The 20,607-nt window shown below is 43.0% G+C and overlaps 1 protein-coding gene across 5 annotated transcripts in view; it reads left to right on the forward strand.

Annotated features, from left to right (window-relative positions):
- ppp1r9bb (protein phosphatase 1, regulatory subunit 9Bb) overlaps positions 1 to 20,607 on the forward strand; it is a 47,828-nt gene that overhangs the window by 6,727 nt on the left and 20,494 nt on the right. For all 5 annotated transcript variants that reach the window (XM_084077817.1, XM_084077820.1, XM_084077819.1 and 2 more), the window contains exon 5: positions 17,272 to 17,404. In XM_084077817.1, coding sequence (XP_083933943.1) covers positions 17,272 to 17,404 — 133 coding nt within the window. The remainder of the gene's footprint in view (positions 1 to 17,271; positions 17,405 to 20,607) is intronic.

The raw sequence follows: 20,607 nt of genomic DNA on the forward strand, positions 1-20,607 counted from the left end.
CCCTAAGTATTGCTGTATACCATTGGTTCGCAAAGTGGGGTCCGGGGACCCCCAGGGGTGCTTGAGGGAGTTCCAGGGGGTCCCCAGCTTAAATGATGGATAGTAGGAACCAAATGGACCCTTATGGGTCTGTAACTCTGAGAGTGTACAAACCAAATAACGGGTCCATTTGGTTCTATTTGTACACTCTCAGAGTTACATTCACATCGATTATACAATATAAATTGGGGTCCCAGAGACAGAAATGCCATTAAATGGGGGTCCGTAGTCTAATGCATGTCAAACTGGGGGTCCTTGAAATTAAAATGGGGGTCTGCGGGCTAATAAGTGTCAAGTCGGGGGTCTATCTATCTATATACCGATCTACCGATCTATCTATCTATCTATCTATCTATCTATCTATCTATCTATGATGTCATGCCCAAAGTAGTGACGGCATGCAGGTTGGCATTCAGTGGTTGATGATGTGGCCCTCTATCTATCTATCTGTCCAACATTGGGGGCAGTGAGTTGCTGTTCCCAGCCAGCCGTCAAGCTGCTAATGGCCCAGCTAGCCTGCATTCCCACCACCCTGCATCAGACATGGCCCTGAATGAGCTACTGATCCTTATCTGAAAGTGCACTGGGAGCTGCCTGCCTCTCTGTAAATGATTGTTAGGGTGATTGGGTTTGGGCGAGGGTGGGGTGGGGGGGTTGGCGTTCCTCTATTGTGAGAAGAGGAGACACTATATAGGCTACTCTGCTGCTCAGGCCAGTAGTGAGAGAGAGGGGTCAAATGAAACCAAGTGCAGCAGTTATTATTATCGGTCGAAAGAAACAAGAAGGACAGAGTTAGGGACAGAGAAGAGAGAAGCGAGAGAGAGAGAGAGAGAGAAGCCCCTTTCACACTATAGCAGTGGTTCTCAACCAGTGGTCCGGGGACCACCAGTGGTCCTTGAGGAGGTTACAGGTGGTCCCCAGTTAAGTGATGGAGTTGGTAACCAAATGGACCCTTTAATATCATAGATCTTTAACTCTTGAGAGTGCAAAATGAAACCAAATGGACCCTTACGGGTCCATTTGGTTTCATTTTACGCTCTCAAGAGTAAAATTATTGTTAAACATCTGCATTACTTAATTAAAGAATTGTTATTTTTTATCTACGTGTGCCTGTCATCTCTCCTATGGTACCACATTAATACAGCATGGAATTGTGCACAAAATCTTATCCAACGACAACAAAATATTCTAAGTCTTGGGTCTGAGAGTCAAAAATCTCATCAAATGGTGGTTCCGTGGCTCAAATGCCGAATAAATAATGGACCTTGATATGAAAAGGGTTGAAAACCACTGCACTATAGCATGTAGGCGGCTAGCATGGGGCGGCCATAGCTGAATTGTTAGAGAGTGAGGGAGGGAGGGAGGGTCCCGGAGGTCCCAGGTATGATTCCAGCGTGTCGAAGTGTCCCTGAGAAAGACACTTAACCCCTAACTGTCCACCCCTCCGCGCTCCTCTGTGGGCAGCTAGCACTCAGCTGGGTGAAGCTGAAAACTGAAGTTCCCCGCGGGTAGGCCTGTCACGATTACAAGATTTAAGTGGACGATAAAGTAATAATTGTGACAGGCCTACCCGTGGGATGTAATAGGTATAAAAATGTGTGTGTGTGTGTGTGTGTGTGTGTGTGTGTGTGTGTGGGCGGGGAGAGAGAGAGAGAGACAGAATGTTTGTTGGGGCAGCATTGGATCAGGAGGTATAGGGAGGCCGCTTGCGAAACCAGGAAAGTTCCTGGTTCGATCGAAGTGTCCTTGAGATGGTTTCAGAATTCAGTGCCTTGCACAGGGTGTGTGTGTGTGTGTGTGTGTGTGTGTGTGTGTGTGTGTGTCTGTGTGTAATGCACATTGTAAAGGGCTTTGAATAGAGAGGCGCTATATAAAAGTACCATTTGTGATATGGCTGTATGTATGGGCCAGTGAGGCGAGAGCAGAGAGAAGGAAGGAAGAGGATGTGGAGTTGATTTAAAGAGTCTGGAAGGGGCTGGGGGTGTAATGACCCAGAGACCAGCGTCAGTTTCTCAGCTCTGCTCTGCTGTGCTCTGCTGTGCCTGGAGCAGTGATGGAAGAAGTACTCACATCATGTTTTACTAAAGTAAAAGTACCAGTGCTGCAATGTAGATATAACTGTTATAAGTAGAAGTCCCGTATTAAGAAGGTACTTGAGGAAAAATACACAGATAGACATCAAAATATACTTAAAGTGCCAAAAGTAAAAGTACTCATTGGCAGAATGTCCCATTTCACAAGTTTGAAATGTATACAAATCATCTACAAGCTTGGAGATCTTCTATTTTCAAATGGCCGAAATATATATAGGGCTGAAGTGGTTAGTGTGTTTTGTAATAATAATAAAAATCTACAAAGTAACTAGTAACTTGTTTTCATGTAATTGTTGTGGCGTAAGAGTACAATATTTTCCTCTGAGATGTAGTGGAGTAGAAGTAAAAGTACTGAAAACTGTAAATACTGAAGAAAGTAAGTAAACTGTACTTAAGTACAGTACTTGAGTACATGTACTTAGTTACTTTCCACGACTGTGCCTGGAGGTATCCAGCCTAGACAGACACTGGGTCCTGACACTGTACATCAAGCACATCGCTCCCTCATCCAAGCGGAGCATTCTAGTAATGCCCGATTTATACTTTGGTTTCGCATCACAACGCGCCGCAACGTGCTGAGTTGTGAGCTTTTAGATCTGGTGTTTTCGGTGCACAACACCGGCTTGCAACTCAGTACAAATCAGGTGTTTAACCGAGGGTTTCCAGACCGGATCATGACCGCTCCAGTTGAATGTCGCTCCCGTTTTCGCTGTTCCCCCCGACCGTCGCACGCAAGATAACATACGCATCGGCCCACACAAAGCGTATTTTCTCGACCCGAGATGCTGTTAATAGATTTATTCGATTAATTCTGGATGCATGGGCTGTGATTCCCGTTGGATTCATCTCAGTGCTTGCATGGAAATGACGTTTAGCTTTGCTAAGTTAGGTCAAAGATGGAGGTTCAGGAATAAGCGGTTGGACGGGGCAGCCTTAAGGCGATGTTGAAGTTGTGGTGGTTAGAGAGCCTTGGGTTGCATAACTATCTGGACATGATGTAAGTTCTTCTGAGGAAGCGAAATGAGCGGCAACTTACCATAGGGATTGAAACATCTAGTTCTATTAGCTTTACTACTACTTCTATTCACTCTCACTGTATCATGAACAAAGTCTGAACACATGAATGCAATAACAAAGCACATTATCTTAGTTTCAATGTACAGATTATTATATATTTTTTGATATTATATTTTATAGACTGATGCTAGGTTCTTGGTTCACCAATGATCCTAGATTACTGAGGCACTAACACTGTCTCTCTGCATTTGATGCATGTGTTTACCTTGCTTACTATAAGTCGCTCTGGATAAAGAGTGTCTGCCTAGTGCCTACATTGTAAATTGTAATTATTTGCCTACTGGGTGCGTCGTCACTGCTTGGGTTACACCAATATTGGTGACCTATCAACTATACAGCTTCCAATAACAGTAATATGACGTGAATACAGCCAACTAACTTTACCCAAATGACATGCCAGTACCCGCTTTTTGGCAGATTCCGCTTTGTTTGCATTCGTTTTTATGCTAAAAACAAAAGTGTGATTTTTGAGACGTCCGCGACCCCAAAATGGGTCCCGACCCAAGGGTTTGGGAACCACTGCTGTGAGCCCTTCACTCTCTCTCCCAGTGAGAGGTCTTTGTTATGGAGATTGATGTGGGGGGCATGCATGGGCGTGAAGGGGGCAGAGAGGTCAAACATGGGAGGGCCTTTCTTTTTATTCTATAGCTCAAATGTCATCACTGTACAACACTCATGCTACTGTACACCGGGCCTGTTTCCAAGTCGCACAGTATCACTCTCACCCCCCCCACCCCCCCAAAAACAGGAAGTGGCCATTTTTAGCGCATACTTTCCCACCACACAGTGCAACAGCTCGGCTCTCGGCCCACAATTAGGGCTTGTTGTTGTTGTGGCCATGTGGGCTGAAACAAAGTGCTCAAAAACACCAGTACTTGAGTCAAAGTATAGATCGTGGTTCAAGCGCTTACTTCCTAGAAATGCAGTGGAGTCAAAAGTACAATATTTGTCTTTGAAATAGTGGTGGTGGGAGTTGAAAGTGATCCTAATAAATACGAACACTCGAGTGAAGTACGGACACTCAAAATGTCTTGATTTAGGTACGGTCATTTAGTAAATCGTCTCTGTCTGGTGGAAACCTCATCCATCGTCCAAAACTGTTACTTTTCAGGGTTCAAATTCAAACACAGCAACAGCAGCAGATCTACAAGCTTGTGGATCTGCTACTTTTGATGCTTTTGTGTGATGCTTTAGTACAGTGGTTTTCAACCTTTTTCATATCAAGGCCCCATTATTTATTCGACATTTGAGCCACGGAACCACCATTGATGAGATTTAGACTCTCAGACTCAGGACATAGAATATTTTGTTATCGTTGGATAAGATTTTGGCAAAATAACAATTCTTCTACATTCTCTAATTGTGTACTTCTTGTAAATTAAGTAATGCTGATGTTTAACAATAATTTAACTCTTGAGAGAGTTAAAGTATGATCTAGTATGATCAAGTAGGGCATTCATTTATGAAAAAACACAATGTGCTGTTTTGGAAACTGTCCATACCTGTACATGCTTGGGTGACTATGCATGTTTTACAAACACAGGAAATGGTGTTATTATCCAAAGTGCAATGGACTCTGCATGTAGAGTACAGGAGGGTGAAATCAAATATACTTCTCTTTTCCGGTGTTTATGAAAAAACACAAGTCAAAATATGGAGATAAGAGGGTTCTGCCCGACAGCGACAAAATGTACTCAGTTCCCTTTAAGTAACTACTAATACTAAGTATATTTGCACAATCTTCTACTTTACTTGAGTACTTCCATTTTTCAATACTTTATACTTATGCTCCACTACATCTCAGATATTCTACTTTTCGCTACACTACAAGCCCAAAGCCGCTTATAATAAGCAGACTTCTTCTTCCCCCACTTGCTCTCTCTCACTCTCTCTCTAGTTCTCACTCCCTCTCTCTCTCGCTCTGTCACCAATCTCTCACCCTATGTGTGGTTGTTTTTTTTTTCGTTGGTAAAAAATAGCAGCATTGTTATCGTCATCTACTGTAGATCCGCCCCCCTCTCTCTCTCGCTGTCTCTATGTCTCTCTGTCTCTCTCTGTCTGTCTGTCTCTCTGTCTCTCCCTCTCTCTCTCTCTCTCTCTCTCTCTCTCCCTCCGGCTTGTTGTTGAACACAGGAAGCAGCCGCTCACGTCTCATTCTGTTTGTTTGGTTTTGTCTCTGTGACTCTGTCCCGTTTGACTCTCTACACCAGTCAAGTGGAGGAAAGTAACTAAGTACTTGTACTCAAGTACTGTACTCAAGTTCAATTTTTAGATACCGTGCATTTACTTGAGTATATATATATTTTTTTATATATATTTTTTTCCTGCAAAGCAACTAGCTTTAGTTGCTTTGCAGGTTCGGATGATTAATACAAAACATGCATGAACCACTTACTGTCTGCTCTATTTTATACTTTGTCTATTCACAAATAGCAGATGTACTAGCTCACGAGGCGCTGTGAGCTAGTAGATCTGCTATTTTAGAAGATTTCCCCCCTTAAATCTTTGTGTGATAGGGACTTTATTTATTTTTACATTAACCATGTGCACGTGAACCCTAGCGTCGCTATTCTGAGGGATAGCCGATCTACAAGCCGAAAACAGCTGATCTCGTAGACGCGTTGTGAGCTTGTAGATCAGCTATTTTCGGCAAAGAGGGTTGGTGTACAGGGAAAAAAGAGCAGACCAAGTACAGAGACAAAAGTCAAGTTTAAGTCGTTAAATGTCTGAAAATACACATTAACATGAATCCAATATGCAGTGGGGGGTCCTTGCTTCATCTCTCTCTCAGCTAAGGGGTCCTGGGCCTGAAAAACGTTCCTGCTCTAGTGTATTTTCACGACTCCCACTCTGAGACAGAAATAATCTGATTTCTTTTTTTTGCATCAAAATCACCTGGCTTCTTATCTCTCTCACTCTCACTCACTATCTCTCTCTCTCTCTCTCACTTCTCTCTTCTCTCTCTTTCTCTCTCGTGGGTTTTTGCTGCCTACGCAACTCTTTAACACACAAACGGAGCTGGCAGCCCCAGTCACAGAACCAACCCCTATGATTCTTCTTTTTTTCTTTTGCTACTGCATCCTTAACCCATTCAATCCGGGACCACATCTACAAATGTCTTCTAAATCCTAACAGTTTTCTGAAAAACATATATTATGTTTCTATATCAGTGGTGCTCAAACTATTTCATGTCAAGGACCCCCAAAATGATTGTATTTTCGCCGCCGACCCCCCCCATCTCAAAATATTTTGTTCCAGGGACCCCCAGAAGCAAATGTTCGCTTAATAAAAAATATATATTCAAAGATTTGCAAAAATATTCACGATTTTTCTAAAAATAGCAGATCTACAGTGCCGCGCTATGAGCTTGTATATCTGCTATTTTTGAATAGCCAAAGACATCTAAAAATATGCTTTCCCGGTCTTAATGCATTAATACAAACAGAGGCTGTTGTAATGCTATAACAAAGGAGAGGGGAGGAGGCTATTGAATATCAGCGAACAAGCAGCATGGCGAGGCAGAAGTATTGAGTCGAATCGAGAGAGAGGATGTTTTCTAACCCAGACTGTGCAAAGCCAAAGAAGAGAGAATGCTAACGTCTACAATAAAACAACCCGGGCCGGGTTTCATGTTCACTGTGCTGCTCAGGTCAGCCACAGTGAGGTTATTGTCCAGGGAGAGGCAATGCATCACCGCCGTGTCAAGGTGTTCTGCAATGCAACCGCCTTGTTATTTCATGGATTCATTTGTCTTTTTTAGTGGTGGAAGAAGAAGTACTCTGATTTTCTTTACTTATTTACTTAAGTGAAACCAGGAGCAATACCACAATGTAAAGAAATACTTTCATTACAAGTAAAGGCCTGTATTCGAAAATTTGACTTGATTAGAGTACAAAAGTGTTTGCATCATTTGTCAAATGACGACGCGTTGTGAGCTTGTAGATCAGCTGTTTTTCAAATAGCCAGAGTATGAAATTGGGCTCCAGTGGTTAATGTAATGTTTTGTCAAATTAATTCTTGTGGTGTGGAAAAAGTAATGCCTCTGAGATAGCAGAGTAGAAATTTAAAGTAAAAAATGGAAACACTCAAGTAAAGCAAATGCGCACCTCAGTCAACAATTTTACATTACTTGAGTAAATGTACTTAGTTACTTTCCACCGCTGCCAATGAGGTCGTCATTGCATTGTGCAGGGAGAGCTAATGCATCACCTTGTGTCAAGGTATTCTGTAATGGAGTGAAAAAGTACTGCCTCTGAGATGTAGCAGAGTAAAAGTTTAAAGTATCAAAAACACTGGAAACACTCAAGTAAAGCAAAATGCACCTCAGTCAAAATTGTACACTACTTGAGTAAATGTACTTAGTTACTTTTCCACCGCTGCCAATGAATGAGGTCGCTATTGTGCGAGGGAGAAGCTAATGCATCACCTCGTGTCAAGGTATTCCGAAAACGCCCATTAATTTGGACACCATAGGTTTTTTTTAACCCACAGGAAGGGTGGGTGGGAGACCAGACTTGGTTATCAGCAAGGTCACACTGGCCCCGTTTCCCGGCCCTGCAGTGGTGGAGGCACACACACACACATGCACGCGTAGTAGAGTACCCACCCACTCAGGTTACTGCGTCAAACCGGCGGGGAGTGGGGAGAGGAGAGAGAGGGGGGGGTTACATAATATTACTGTCATCGTGTCTGAGTGCTGTTTGTCTATTGTCTAAACCTGCCATTACCGTGACAAGTTAAATACATAGGTGGCTTGTTGTTCACTTCTCAGTCCCACATGCTTTACCTGCAGCTAGACAGTCTGTCATAAAGAGAGACACAGACGCGTTGATTCATGGACGCCCACTTTTTTTTCCTTTTTTCTTCGATAGCCCCATCCTTCCCTTCCCCGCGTCATTCGGCTGTTAGCTGACCTGATTCTGTCGCCGCCGCTGTCCCTGGGTCAGCAGGGCTACGCTTTAACCCATTAAGACCTGAGGCCGATTGTAAAAAAAAGTCTTCTAAATCCTAACAGTTTTCTGAAAAATATATGTTGCTATTATCAGTGGTGCTCAAACTTGTTCATGTCAAGGACCCATAGAATTGATATGAATTTTGGTTTAAAATGTTTTTAAAAAAAAATATTTTTGGGGCTTTTTCTGCCTTTATTTGAGAGGAAAGTAGGCCGACAGGAATGGGGAGAGAGATGGGGGGGATGACACGCAGCAAAGGCCGGCGGGATGGGGAGTCGAACCTGCATCAGACTGGATTACCAGCCCATGTGGTATGCGCCTGGACCGCTAGGCCAGCGGACACCGTAGTTTAAAATGTTTGCTTTAAAAAAATATAGATTTGGACACATTTTCAGTTTTTTTCAAAAATAGCAGATCTGCAAGCTCATAGCGCGGCACGAAGTGACGCGCTGTGAGCTTGTAGATCTGCAATTTTTGGAAAATCGTGACACACCTAGTCACACACTCGCTAAAATCTAAAATGTTCCAGATGCTTTCTCCGGATTGGATGGGTTAGGAGAAACTGCTGCTGACCAACAACACAAGCCCTGCCAGAAATTAGACATGCCCCTGGGCGCTACGGCAACCGTTTCCATGACGAAGCCTGCCCTCCATATCCAATATATTGGCTGCAGGAGAATACCCCGGTAGCAGCCGAGGGGTGCATCTTAATTTCGTGGTTCTTAAAGAAGTGCTACAGGGCCTGGCCGGCCATGCTTTTTTGGGGACCAGAATTGCGCTGCTGCTGCTGTCGGGGCAGAAACCTTGTATCTCCGCTGTTTCTGTTTCATGTTATAGGTTTTTTTTGTACATTTATGAGATAAGGATGTTTGTTTGTTGTCATTGTATTCAGAATTTTGTTTGGTACGCCCACTCCAAATAGCAGCATCATGCAAGTCGTCTCTGTCGGGTGGAAAGCTCATTATGTCCAAAACTATTACTTTTCAGGATTCAAATTCACAAATAGCAAAAGTAGCAGATCTACAAGCTTGAAAAAAAGTTAGAATATGGAGTTAAGAGGTTTCTGCCCGATAGCAACTATATACAACAAAGCAGCATTACACAATAAACGGTTAGATAAATCATAGGTCATGTCTCAATGAATGCCCTATATACTTCATACTACAGTGTCACACAAAAGTAGCAAAAATAGCCGACCTTTTGTAGATCTGTGTAGTTTTATAAATATTGAACCAATGAAAAGTTTTAACAAGAGCCACGTGACTAAATAAATAACTACACTAGATCCCATTGGAACACAGGTAATTTTCCCCCCCCCCCATTTCCTGAAAAGTAACAGTTTTGGATATACAAGGTTTTTACAGCAGGTTTTTCTCCTACTTTGGGGAGGATTTTCGTAGCAGTTTACCTCCCCTGTCCTTGTGGCCTGGATCCGTTCTAAACTGTGTGTGTACTCACTGGTGATGCTTTGAATAGCGGCTGCTGTCAGAGGAGTTAGCTTACATTGTGTTAGTGGAGGGAGACGCCTGCTTATAATTAGTGCTTTGTTTGGTCTCTTTTGCATGCTTTAACCAGCTGACGGTGTTTAATTAAGCATCACACAAGGCCTGCTGACACTAATAGGCTATATCTCAGAATAGTGGGTTAATTGCAGCCAGATATTGGGGCCAGTGAGTCCGCTGTGGAGACAGTGGGAGTGACCGCTTCAGCCACGGCACACTTTATTATATTATGGAGAGAGATCTGGTTAATAAAACGCCACAGACTGAATAGAGGTGGAGAGCTTTCGAAGTGGAATAAACAGCAGGCCCCAAAAAAAAAAGAAAAAACACCTTCAGAGATGAAATAATCAAAAGAACTGCACGGGTCATAAAAGATAAAATAACAATACAATAAAATAATGGAAAGTCATTGGGTGCTTCCTTCTACGCAGAGAGAGAGTGAGAGACAGTTTGGAAACAAAACTATTTCTGTTTCTGGAAAACCGGCCGACCACACCACCTCCGAACATCCTATTGGTTCAGTACAAATTTAGATCTGTTTTTGTGGACAGACAAGAAGAAGGGAAAAGGAACAGGGTAGCCATAGCCTGACGGGCGTTTGCTAGATGGATTTCGGGGGAAGGAGGAGGGGGGTGTGTGTGCGTTTGTGTCAGTCACTGTTGCCAGATTTTGAGAGAGAAGTAAGCAACCAGGTCTATGAAAACAAAAGAAACGACTAACACATGAGCACTTTAAACCTATATACCTGCTATTTTCTAAAGAATCTTGTTGATACATTTTAACAATGCAAATCTGGTACCTGGCACAAAATGTTTTCAGATGGGGATACAAGGACAATTACATAATTGATTAATTTGAGGGTCCTTGCCATGAAAATGTTTGAGAACCACTGGGTTAAACAACATTTAGGAAACAAGCACAAATAAGCAACTACACTTTTGAAACAAGTCCAAAAAAACGCAACCCGCAACAATTACCAATATTTACAAGGGACTTCACAGAAAAACTATTCCACAGTTGCTTATAAAAGTGGACTTGGCAACATGTGTGTGTGTGTGTGTGTGTGTGTGTGTGTGTGTGTGTGTGTGTGTGTGTGTGTGTGTGTGTGTGTGTGTGTGTTCTTGTTGGGGGAGTGAAACCTCTCTCTAGCTTCTAGTTAGTTACTGCACTGCCCCCGCAGCCACATCCATCCCACAGAGAGGCCAACATGTTTGGAACCAAACTCCAGGAGGGCAGAGTCAGACCCAACCCGGTTGGTTAAGCGCCATTGTACACTGTCATGTCTGCACGTCACTTGATGGCTGTTTTTTAAATGCCGTTTTATAGTCCCGAGTGGACTCGCTTTATAGACCAAGTGGTCCCCCAGGGGTCCTTGAGGGGGGTTCCATGGTGTCCACCTAGCAAAGTCGCAAGTGAGTTAATAAAATAGCCCCTTTTGGGCTATTTTATACTTCGAAAATAGCCGACAAGCTCATCAAGCTCTACAATCTCAGTGGCCCAATCATCTACAAGCTCACTACTCGATGTGTTGTGAGGTTGTAGTTATGTATGATTACATTATGAATCTAGGGGTCCCCGCACTGGCTACTACTGCAGCCAGTGCGTTCCCATTCACACGTCCTTGACATGACAAAAAGGTTTGAGAACCACTGTTGTATAGTATAGACACACACACGCTGTTAGCATAGCATGGACGAGCTACTACTGCAGCTAGCTAGCTCTGCCCACAGAGCGTTTGTAGGACATCCCAGCACTGGGCTGGGTTGGTAGTGAAGAGAGGGAGGGAGGGGAGGGTGTTTCCTAGCCATCTGTTAAGCTACTGCTGTGACCTACTATCCACCACAACTGGAGCAGCGTTTCTCCCCCAGCAAAGCCCTGCCCCTCCCTGCCTTAATCCCAATGTTTGTGTCCTAACGGGGCTCACGGGCCCACAGCTCTCACTTTTTATTGCATAGGGTGCATACGTATAGTTTTGTATTAATAATTGATGCCGTTTTTATTGGGATGTTAACTCTTCCTGTGATTGTATTGTATCTTTTACTGCAGTGGTTTTCAACCTGTGGGCCGCCTGGAGCCCACAGTGAGGATATTGCCCCCCAAATATAACTTGGCAAAACACACACTTTTAATGATGCTATATAACAAATATTAAATTATGTTTCTCAACGTTGTCACTGTGATACTGCTAAATAAGAACTATTACGTTAATACTGCTTTTCCATTGATCCAAGCTGGAACACAATCAATTGATTGATCATAATAATAACATGCTCTGAAAAATTCTCGCGGCCATTAAACATACCCGTATATATATATATATCGTCTCTGTTGTCAAGGTCAATTTTATTTTGCAATGGCAGATTCGTCTGGAACCAGGCTTGCAAACCTCATATGTCCAGAAGTGTTACATTCCAGGATTCAAATTCAAAAACAGAAACAAGTACCAGATCCACAAGGTCGAAACGCACCGCTTCGCGCCACCTTTCGAGCTTGTAGATCTGCTACTTTTTTTGTGACGCTGTAGTATGATCAAGTAGGGCTTTAATTTACAAAAAACACAAAAGGTGTTAAAGGGATAGTTCACCCCCGAAATGACTTTTTTCCTATCGATTAAGAATCATGGATATTTTTTTGTTTTTGTCGCATTCCTAAGCCAATAATTTGATGACCAATCGATAGAAAAATAATATCTTTTTAGGTCAACTATCCCTTAAAATGATGGAGATAAGAGGTTTCTTTCCGACAGCAACGATATATAAGTACAGTACTCAAGTTCACCATGCAGCCAGGCTCTATGCCTCACCCTCCCCCCGACAGTGCAAAAGGTGAGAAGGGGCGGAGGAGGTGGTGGTGGTGGTGGTGTGAGCGACATCACGGGAGGGAGGATCCCATTAAGCGTGTCTGTGCCGAGTGGGATGATCCCGTTTGCAAAGGAAGTGTTAACGTTTGCAAGGAGAAAGTGTTGACACACTGCGTCAACCAGTGCATGTTAGTAGTACTGTGACTGTAGCCCAGATCTGTTGGGCTGAACAACGCTGCAGGCTGCAGGTCACGGCACACATCTGAAGGAAGGCTGGATGCATTTCTTTTCCCCAGTGCAGTTTTTAAACTGAGGGAAAGCACTGCAAAGCAGAACGCCCATAACACTCCAAATTGACCCAGTAAGACCTGAGGCCGATTCTACAAATGTCTTCTAAACAGTTTTCTGAAAAACTTCACATTGCTTTATCAGGGGTGCTCCAACTTCTTCATGCCAAAATGATATGTATTTGGCCGCGGACCCCCATCTCAAAATATTTTGTTCCAGGGACCCCCAGAAGCAAAGATTTGAGTTAAAAATGTTCGCTTTAAAATAATATATATATTCAAAGATTTGCACACATTTTCACAATGTTTCAAAAATAGCAGATCTACAAGATAGTGCCGCGCTATGAGCTTGTATATCTGCTATTTTTGAATAGCCAGAGTGTAGTAACATAATGCTTTTTAGCTCAAACCTACACAGATGCGTTCTCTGTCTTAATGAGTTAAACAAAAGTCTCAAGGCTCAATAATATCATGAAAATGTATTTTTCCGTTTCAACCTAACAGGTCTTCCCCAGCGTTGTGAAAAGGACATTTATTGTGTGCTGCTGGCTGTTTTCTCAGTTTCAGTGCCGTTTTTAACCACTAAGAACTCCCCGCATCCACATTCTGTCGGGGACAAAAATGCTGATCTACAAGCTCTCAAGAGCTTGTAGATCTGCAATTTTTTGGCAAAGAGATTTGGTGTACAGAAAAAGTCGGTCCAAGAAGTACAGCAACAACTCCAGGTCCAGTTTACTAAGCGTCCAGTTTTCTACGTGTTGTAGATCTTGGAGGTGGTAGATCTGCTATTTTCAGCATCTTAAGTGATTTATTCATAATGTACCTTTTCCCTAGCTCTCTAGAAATGAGTCATTTGTTTTTTGAAATGCAGTGGAGTGAAAGTACTCACACAGTACTCAAGTAAATGCACTTTAGTTACTGTCGTGGGCGGGCGTAGAACGAGCGAGGGCACCCACCATGAGCTGTCTTATAAAGTCCACGTGGCCACGTTGGCGGAGTGGAATGGAAAGTCCAGCGTGTTTGGGTGGGCTGTTGTTATGGTGGTTTTATCCACTGTTACATACTGTAGTAAACATAAGGCACGCTATATTTTCTGTGCAGTTAATCTGCTCTGATCTACTTAATCCGCCTAAATACAAAAGGTTAACCTAAATACAAAGGTTAACAGAAAGCCATTAGAAAACTCTGTGACCCAGGACCAACACTAGTCAGATGTTCACTTTCACTAAATTAGTAAATAATATTATTAATAATTATATTAATAAATATATCAATAAATAAATAAAATATCTATAAATATCTAGGAATCCAGGAATATCTGTCTGTGTACTGTAACTATGAATTCTGTCAGGTTGGTGCGTCATTGATGACTCACATGGCTGGCCTCCACATACTTGGGTGATAACGGGTACTGCACTATATAATAATAATAACAATAATAATAATAGAGGATTGGTTGCTATGTTTACGTCATCAGCTAGATTTTCCTGCAGTTGCTCTGCAGGAGGTTAAACAAACTTTGTTTGTCCGGAGTTAAGTCATTGGTCTGATCAGCGCCAAATTTCTTGTGCACACTGCCAGCCAGTCAGCCAAAGCGGTAACTCCACCAAAAAGATTTAATGACATGTTTTATATGATTTGAAAATGTGTAAATGTGTTTTTATATAACTCCTCAAAAAAGAAATCGGAAATGTAACTTTGGTCGGTCATTTCTCCCCTTCAGTAACACCAATTGGCATTGTATTTGTTATCGTTGTTATCGTTGATCAGTCACCTTTTACAACGAGGTATAACTTGAAAGGGCCGCGCAATCGTGGGATGAGCAACACAGCTAAACGCCTGGGTAGCACTAGCGCTGGCAAAAATAATTTGCCAAAATCCCCCAATGTGCCTCTGTTGGTAATCACTCTCGCTTCGAGCGACCTGCCAGTCACAGGTGTGTGACGTTGTGAGCTTGTAGAACGGCTATTTGATACTTTTAGTGTGACACTGTAGTATGACAAAGTAGGGCATTCATTTACGGAAACAAAACCCCTAAAAAGTAAAAAATATGGGTTTTAAGAGGTTTTCTGCCTGACAGCGGTGTGCGTATGGTGTGTTCAATGATGCATGGACATACAATGATACAGTATAAAGCTCTCAGGGGAGGGAGGGGCTGGCTGGCGGGGACAAGCCTACTGTCAACACCGATGAGGGCTTTACTCCGAGGGTTGCCAAGGGAGATGGCACCCATGTGACCGGTCAGGGGGAGGTGGTGGGGCTAGGGCTAAAGCAACTGAGATGTTACTGTGTAGTGCAAGTGGTTGTCAAAGTGGGGGTCTGGGGACTCCCAGGGGGTCCTTGAAGGCATTCCAGGGGGTCCCCAGCAACAACAAGAAAGCCCTATTCTATTTTTCGCCTATTTGAAAATAGCCGATCTACAAGGTTATGCTAGTAACTAAACACTTTGGATTGTGTTTTTTTTTATGTTGAAACATTTGGAATCATGTTGGAAATGTTTAACACAAATCTTCTCTTGTTGGGGGGGCCCTGGCACGACAGGGGGTCCGTCCGCCGCCCAATACATCCGGGGGCGTTCGTGACATGAGAATGCTTGAGAACCACTGGTGTAGCGCAGGGGGACAGAAATGAAAGGGCAGGGGGGGGGGGGGGGTGCTGGTGTGGAGAGAGAGAGAGCGAGAGAGAGGGAAAGAAAAGGTCCTGCAGTGAAGAGAGAGTGTGGGTAGCAGAGCATGCGAGGGATGCATAATAACCTTGGAAGTCCAAGAGTAAGGCCTTTTATAATTCAGCCGGCTCTCCCCTGCTCACACTGTGTGTGTGTGTGTGTGTGTGTGTGTGTGTGTGTGTGTGTGTGTGTGTGTGTGTGTGTGTGTGTGTGTGTGTGTGTGTGTGTGTGTGTGTGTGTGTGTGTGTGCCAAATGCCCCCACAAGTATAGTAGAATTTGAGAAATAGACATTGCGAGGGACAATATCCCTGGTCCTCACAGGAGAAATGGTTGTTTTATGGTTAAAACAGGAAAAGGTTCAGGTTAGGATTAGACATTTTAGAGGTTTAGGGGTTTAGGAGTTATGCCTGATTTAAACTTAGCTGCACCCCCGTGTTGCACATTGAAAATAGATTGGCTTCAGCCTTATAGGGTTAAAAATGGCCCACGCTAATTTCAAATGGCATAAATAAAATCACCAGTCTAAGATGTTGATGTCCTCACAAGTATAGTAATACAAACGTGTGAGTGAGTGTGAGTGTGAGTGTGAGTGTGAGAGTGTATTCATCTACCTGCCTGCCTGCGTGTGTGTGTGTGTGTGTGTGTGTGTGTGTGTGTGTGTGTGTGTGTGTGTGTGTGTGTGTGTGCATGCGTGTGTGCATACAGTATGTGTGCGTGTGCTTATGTGTGTGTGCATATGTGTGTGTGCGTAGGTCAGTGATATTCAACTGGCTTAGTTTTGAGTGCAGTTCATCATCAAATGCCACCTCCATCAATTTGTAGCTGTTCTGTATGAGTTGAGTTTTGAGAGGATGGTTGTCCATTAGCCTACATCAAAGAAAGTTTTTTTTCCATCCACAGCCATTAGCTCGCATGTTTGAGTGTTGAGTGGATTTCGTCCATCTTCTCCCTTTTCATCCACTTGAAGGTTTTTTACACAATATGATTTGTTCGTCCTAAATTGCGTCTTGGGCTGAAAGATGGTCTAACTATCAACTAATGGTTCATGAAAGACATCATTAGAGCGTACACATGCTCTCGTGAGCCGGGTCAAGGTGCTCTGACATAAGCAAAATGCAAAGAAAACCTTTCATTCATACGAACATGTAAACACTTCACCTTGATAGCAGAAACAGCACGGTACTCGGTGCTGCACTATGAGCTTGTATAGTGTTGTATAGTGAAGGAGCAGAGTGGATATGGAGGTTGTTCCAGAGTCTAGTGCCGGGCCGCTTCAAAGGCCCGGTCAGCGGTCACATCTGGTCTTTTAACTAGTTCTGAGCTCCTCAGTCAAGAACGACTGGTCAGCTGACCTCAGGGCTCTGGCAGCCTGGGATGTACGGCTCTATGAGCTCTGATAAATACGAGGGGGCCATGCAGCCCATTTTTAGGCTTTTTAAAAGCAAACAGTAAGATCCTAAAATCAATTCTAAGACGGACAGTGAGCCAGTGGAGTGAGGCTAGGAGTGATGTGGTCGCGTTTTTTTCTTGCCAGTGAGGAGGCGAGCGGCAGCATGCTGAATAACTGTGGTTGTACAGAGCCAAGGAAGAATCTATGTGCAACCGTGTGTATGTGTGTGTGTGTGTGTGTGTGTGTGTGTGTGCTTAGAACAGGCAGTTTAGCTGCTTCTCTGTGCCCGGCTCGCTGTGATTTTTTTTTATGCACAAAAATAAATCTGATTATTGTGTAAATGCAAGGCAACATGACTTTAAATTAGTTCGTTATTTCAAACTCCACTTCTCCATGACCTGCACCAGCTTCCAGGGTCCGTAAATGCCTACGTTGTAATTGTAATCCACTCCTCCGTTTTTGCAGGTTTTCGCCACCTACCCCAATGAGGACTACGACAGACGTAATGAAGACGTGGACCCCATGGCCGCGTCTGCCGAGTACGAGCTGGAGAAGAGGGTGGAAAGGCTGGACCTGTTCCCCGTAGAGCTGGAGAAAGGTATTAAAAACAGCACAGGCATCTGGACGCTGCAGTACAGAATACCTGTTTACTTTTGAATCTTGCATTCTGAGGCCAGTCCACACCAATGCAACCCCTTGCAACATGCAACATGCAACTACTTGCAACTCCTTGCAACCATTATCTCCAATGGCAATTGAAGTTGCATTGGTGCGGTCTAGCCTTAAACTAAACGTTATGCATGTCCATATATTTTGTCACTGGTGAGGGACAAAGCAAGCAACGGCATCAGAAGAAAAACTCTGAACAGCTTAATACTTTTTTACTGTGCAAATAACAAAGTTTCAACCAAAAGGTTTGGCCTTCCACCTGAGAGACCAAACATTTTGGTCAAAACGTTGTTTACTTATTGCACAGTAAAACATTTCAGAGCATTAAGCTGGTAGGCAGGTGTCCATAGCCCACCAAGGAGAGTAAATGGACTGGAATTGTGCCATCTTATAATGAGCATTAGTGAGGACCAATTATATGAAGATAAGGTTGAGTGCTCCTTTAAGCAAAACAAACATGTTTGACCTTATCCATCCTAAGAGAGAGGATGAGGGTTCAAGTCCCCTAACTGCCTTGCTCAAGTGTTTCTCAACAAGCACTAAGTTCCTAAAAACCTCCTTCACGTGGGAGGTGGCCTAAATGGAACCTTATGGGTCTGGAACTGTTAGAACTGCAGACTCACTCCCTCACCTCTTCAGACTCCACCTCAGCCCGTAGCTCTTACTCTTACCGTAAGCACTTGCTCTAGCCTTGACGACCTTGCAGTCTTTTTCAAAGGTTAAAATGTAATTTAGATGGTAATTAGACAGATGCCAGGTTCATTTGTTAACCTGGCATCCTATAGTTTGTAATGGTTTCAATGTTATTTATAATTTAGACTGATGATAAGTTCTTGGTTTACCTTTCATTCTAGATTACTGAGGCACTACACTTGTCTCTATGCATTTTGCTTACTGTAAGTCGCTCTGGTCTGCTAAATGCCTAAATTGTAAAATTGTAACTCTTGACGACGGGTCCATTTGCTGCCATTTGTGCACTGTCAGAGTTCATTTAACACAGAGGACTTCCCAGTGTTCACCTTCAGGACTGGAGGTAACATCATATGAACGGTATTATTTTCTTAGTGGTTTTTAAAAAGGCCTTCAGTCAGTCATACTAAGCCCTCATCCCAACCCCTCCCCCCCCAGCTCCCCACTGCGAGAATCACTTCCGCAAAAGCGAGGAAAAGTGCAAAGGAGGCATGTTTTCCTTCCTCCTTTCGGCCCAGTGATTCACCCTCTCTACATCTCCTCAGCATTAGGGAGCATTCATATATTTATGGACACAAACTATATATAGAAACGTGCACAAGGCTAGCTTAACAGGTTACGGTATGAGAACGTGTCCTCCCATACATGATAAGACAGTGAATATGCACTACATACAGTATGTATGTTCTCTACTTTGTAACGTACATCATATTACCGCCTTGGGCTGTTACATATACGTAGTATGTAGTGTACAATGCACAGCCGCCATTATTTCTTGTGTAGATGTAGTGGTTAAAGTAGAAAGAATGCGAGCACAACTTCAGTCAAACACAAACGACACGACAGCCTTGCCGGGTGCACGGCAAAAAAAGAAAGAAAGCTAACATAAAGAGAATGATGCCAGCACTCACGTTCTGTCCTTGTTGCCTGTCTATATATATCTATATATATTTTATATAATAAAATGGCGTAGCTGTCGAGCAGAAACCTTGTATCTCCATATTGCAAGCTTTTTCATTTTTTTACGCCAATGCGCCACAACGCGCCACAAGAGCTTGTAGAGATGCTATTTTCACTATTTCGGACAATTTTCGTTTAATTTCCTAAAAAGTTACGGTTTTGGACATACAAGGTTTCCACCCAACTGCGACTATATAAGAAGGCCCTGAAGGACAGGATGTGAGTGCTGCCATAATTCCCTTTTACTTGCGCAGTAGTAGTTGCAATGGAGGCCTGTTTAAAGGAACATTTCAGAATTTCTTCAATATACAGTATATCATCTCCATATGGTCCCCCTCTAATGCTCACGGTAGTTAGAAAAAACACACGCTACTATTAAAACGATACCGGTTCACATGTAAAGCATGTTTACAGTATGGTGTGTGCAAAATGGCCCACGAAAGTGGAATTTGGGGGAAGGAAACGTGTCTTCTGTTTCTCAGAGTTGGACTGTGGATAGTTTGAAAGTTTGCCTACCAATGACATCATCGTGGTAATTTCAAACTTTTTTTAATGATGCAACAACAGTGGCTAACCTCCCAGGAAGAGAGGTTGTAGTTTCCATTAGCTCGTAATCCCCGCGGATGATGTCACTTGGTAGGCATCTTTATGAATTGTCCATTAGCCCGCCGATGAGGCAAAGAGTGAGTACAAATTGTGATCTAATGCATATCAAACTGCCGTGGGTTCTTGAGATTAAAAAGGTCGACAATAACTGTCTTGAACCAAAAGTTCTGCAACCAAAATGACCCTCATCAGTCCACACACTCCCAGATTCAACTAACAAAGCAACACACATGAGGTACACATGACATAGAACAGATGGTTTTCAACCCTTTTCATATCAAGGTCCATTATTTATTCTGCATTTGAGCCACAGAACCACCGTTTGATGAGATTTAGACTCTCGGACCCAAGACTTAAAATATTGTGTTGTCATTGGATACGATTTTGTCCACAATTCCATGCTGTATTGATGTTGGTAACACTGGAGAGATAGCAGGCAAACAGGCATTAAGTAATGCAGATGTTTAACAATAATTGAACTCTTGAGAGCGTAAAATAAAACCAAATGGACCCGTAAGGGTCCATTTGGTTTTATTTTACGCTCTCAAGAGTTAAAGATCTATAAGGGTCCATTTGGTTTAATTTTACGCTCTCAAGAGTTAAATATCTATAAGGGTCCATTTGGTTTCATTTTACACTCTCAAGAGTTAAAGATCTATAAGGGTCCATTTGGTTTAATTTTACGCTCTCAAGAGTTAAATATCTATAAGGGTCCATTTGGTTACCAACTCTCCATCATTTAGCTGGGGACCACCTGGAACCCCCTCAAGGACCACTGGTGGTCCCCGGACCACTGGTTGAGAACCACTGACATAGAATCCTATTACATTGATTGCTGATGAAAATGACTTGGCATTTTTGTATTTTGTTCGGATT

The sequence above is a fragment of the Gymnoscopelus microlampas genome, assembly GCF_963454915.1.
Source record: "Gymnoscopelus microlampas genome assembly, chromosome: 14".
Taxonomy (NCBI): Eukaryota; Metazoa; Chordata; class Actinopteri; order Myctophiformes; family Myctophidae; genus Gymnoscopelus; species Gymnoscopelus microlampas.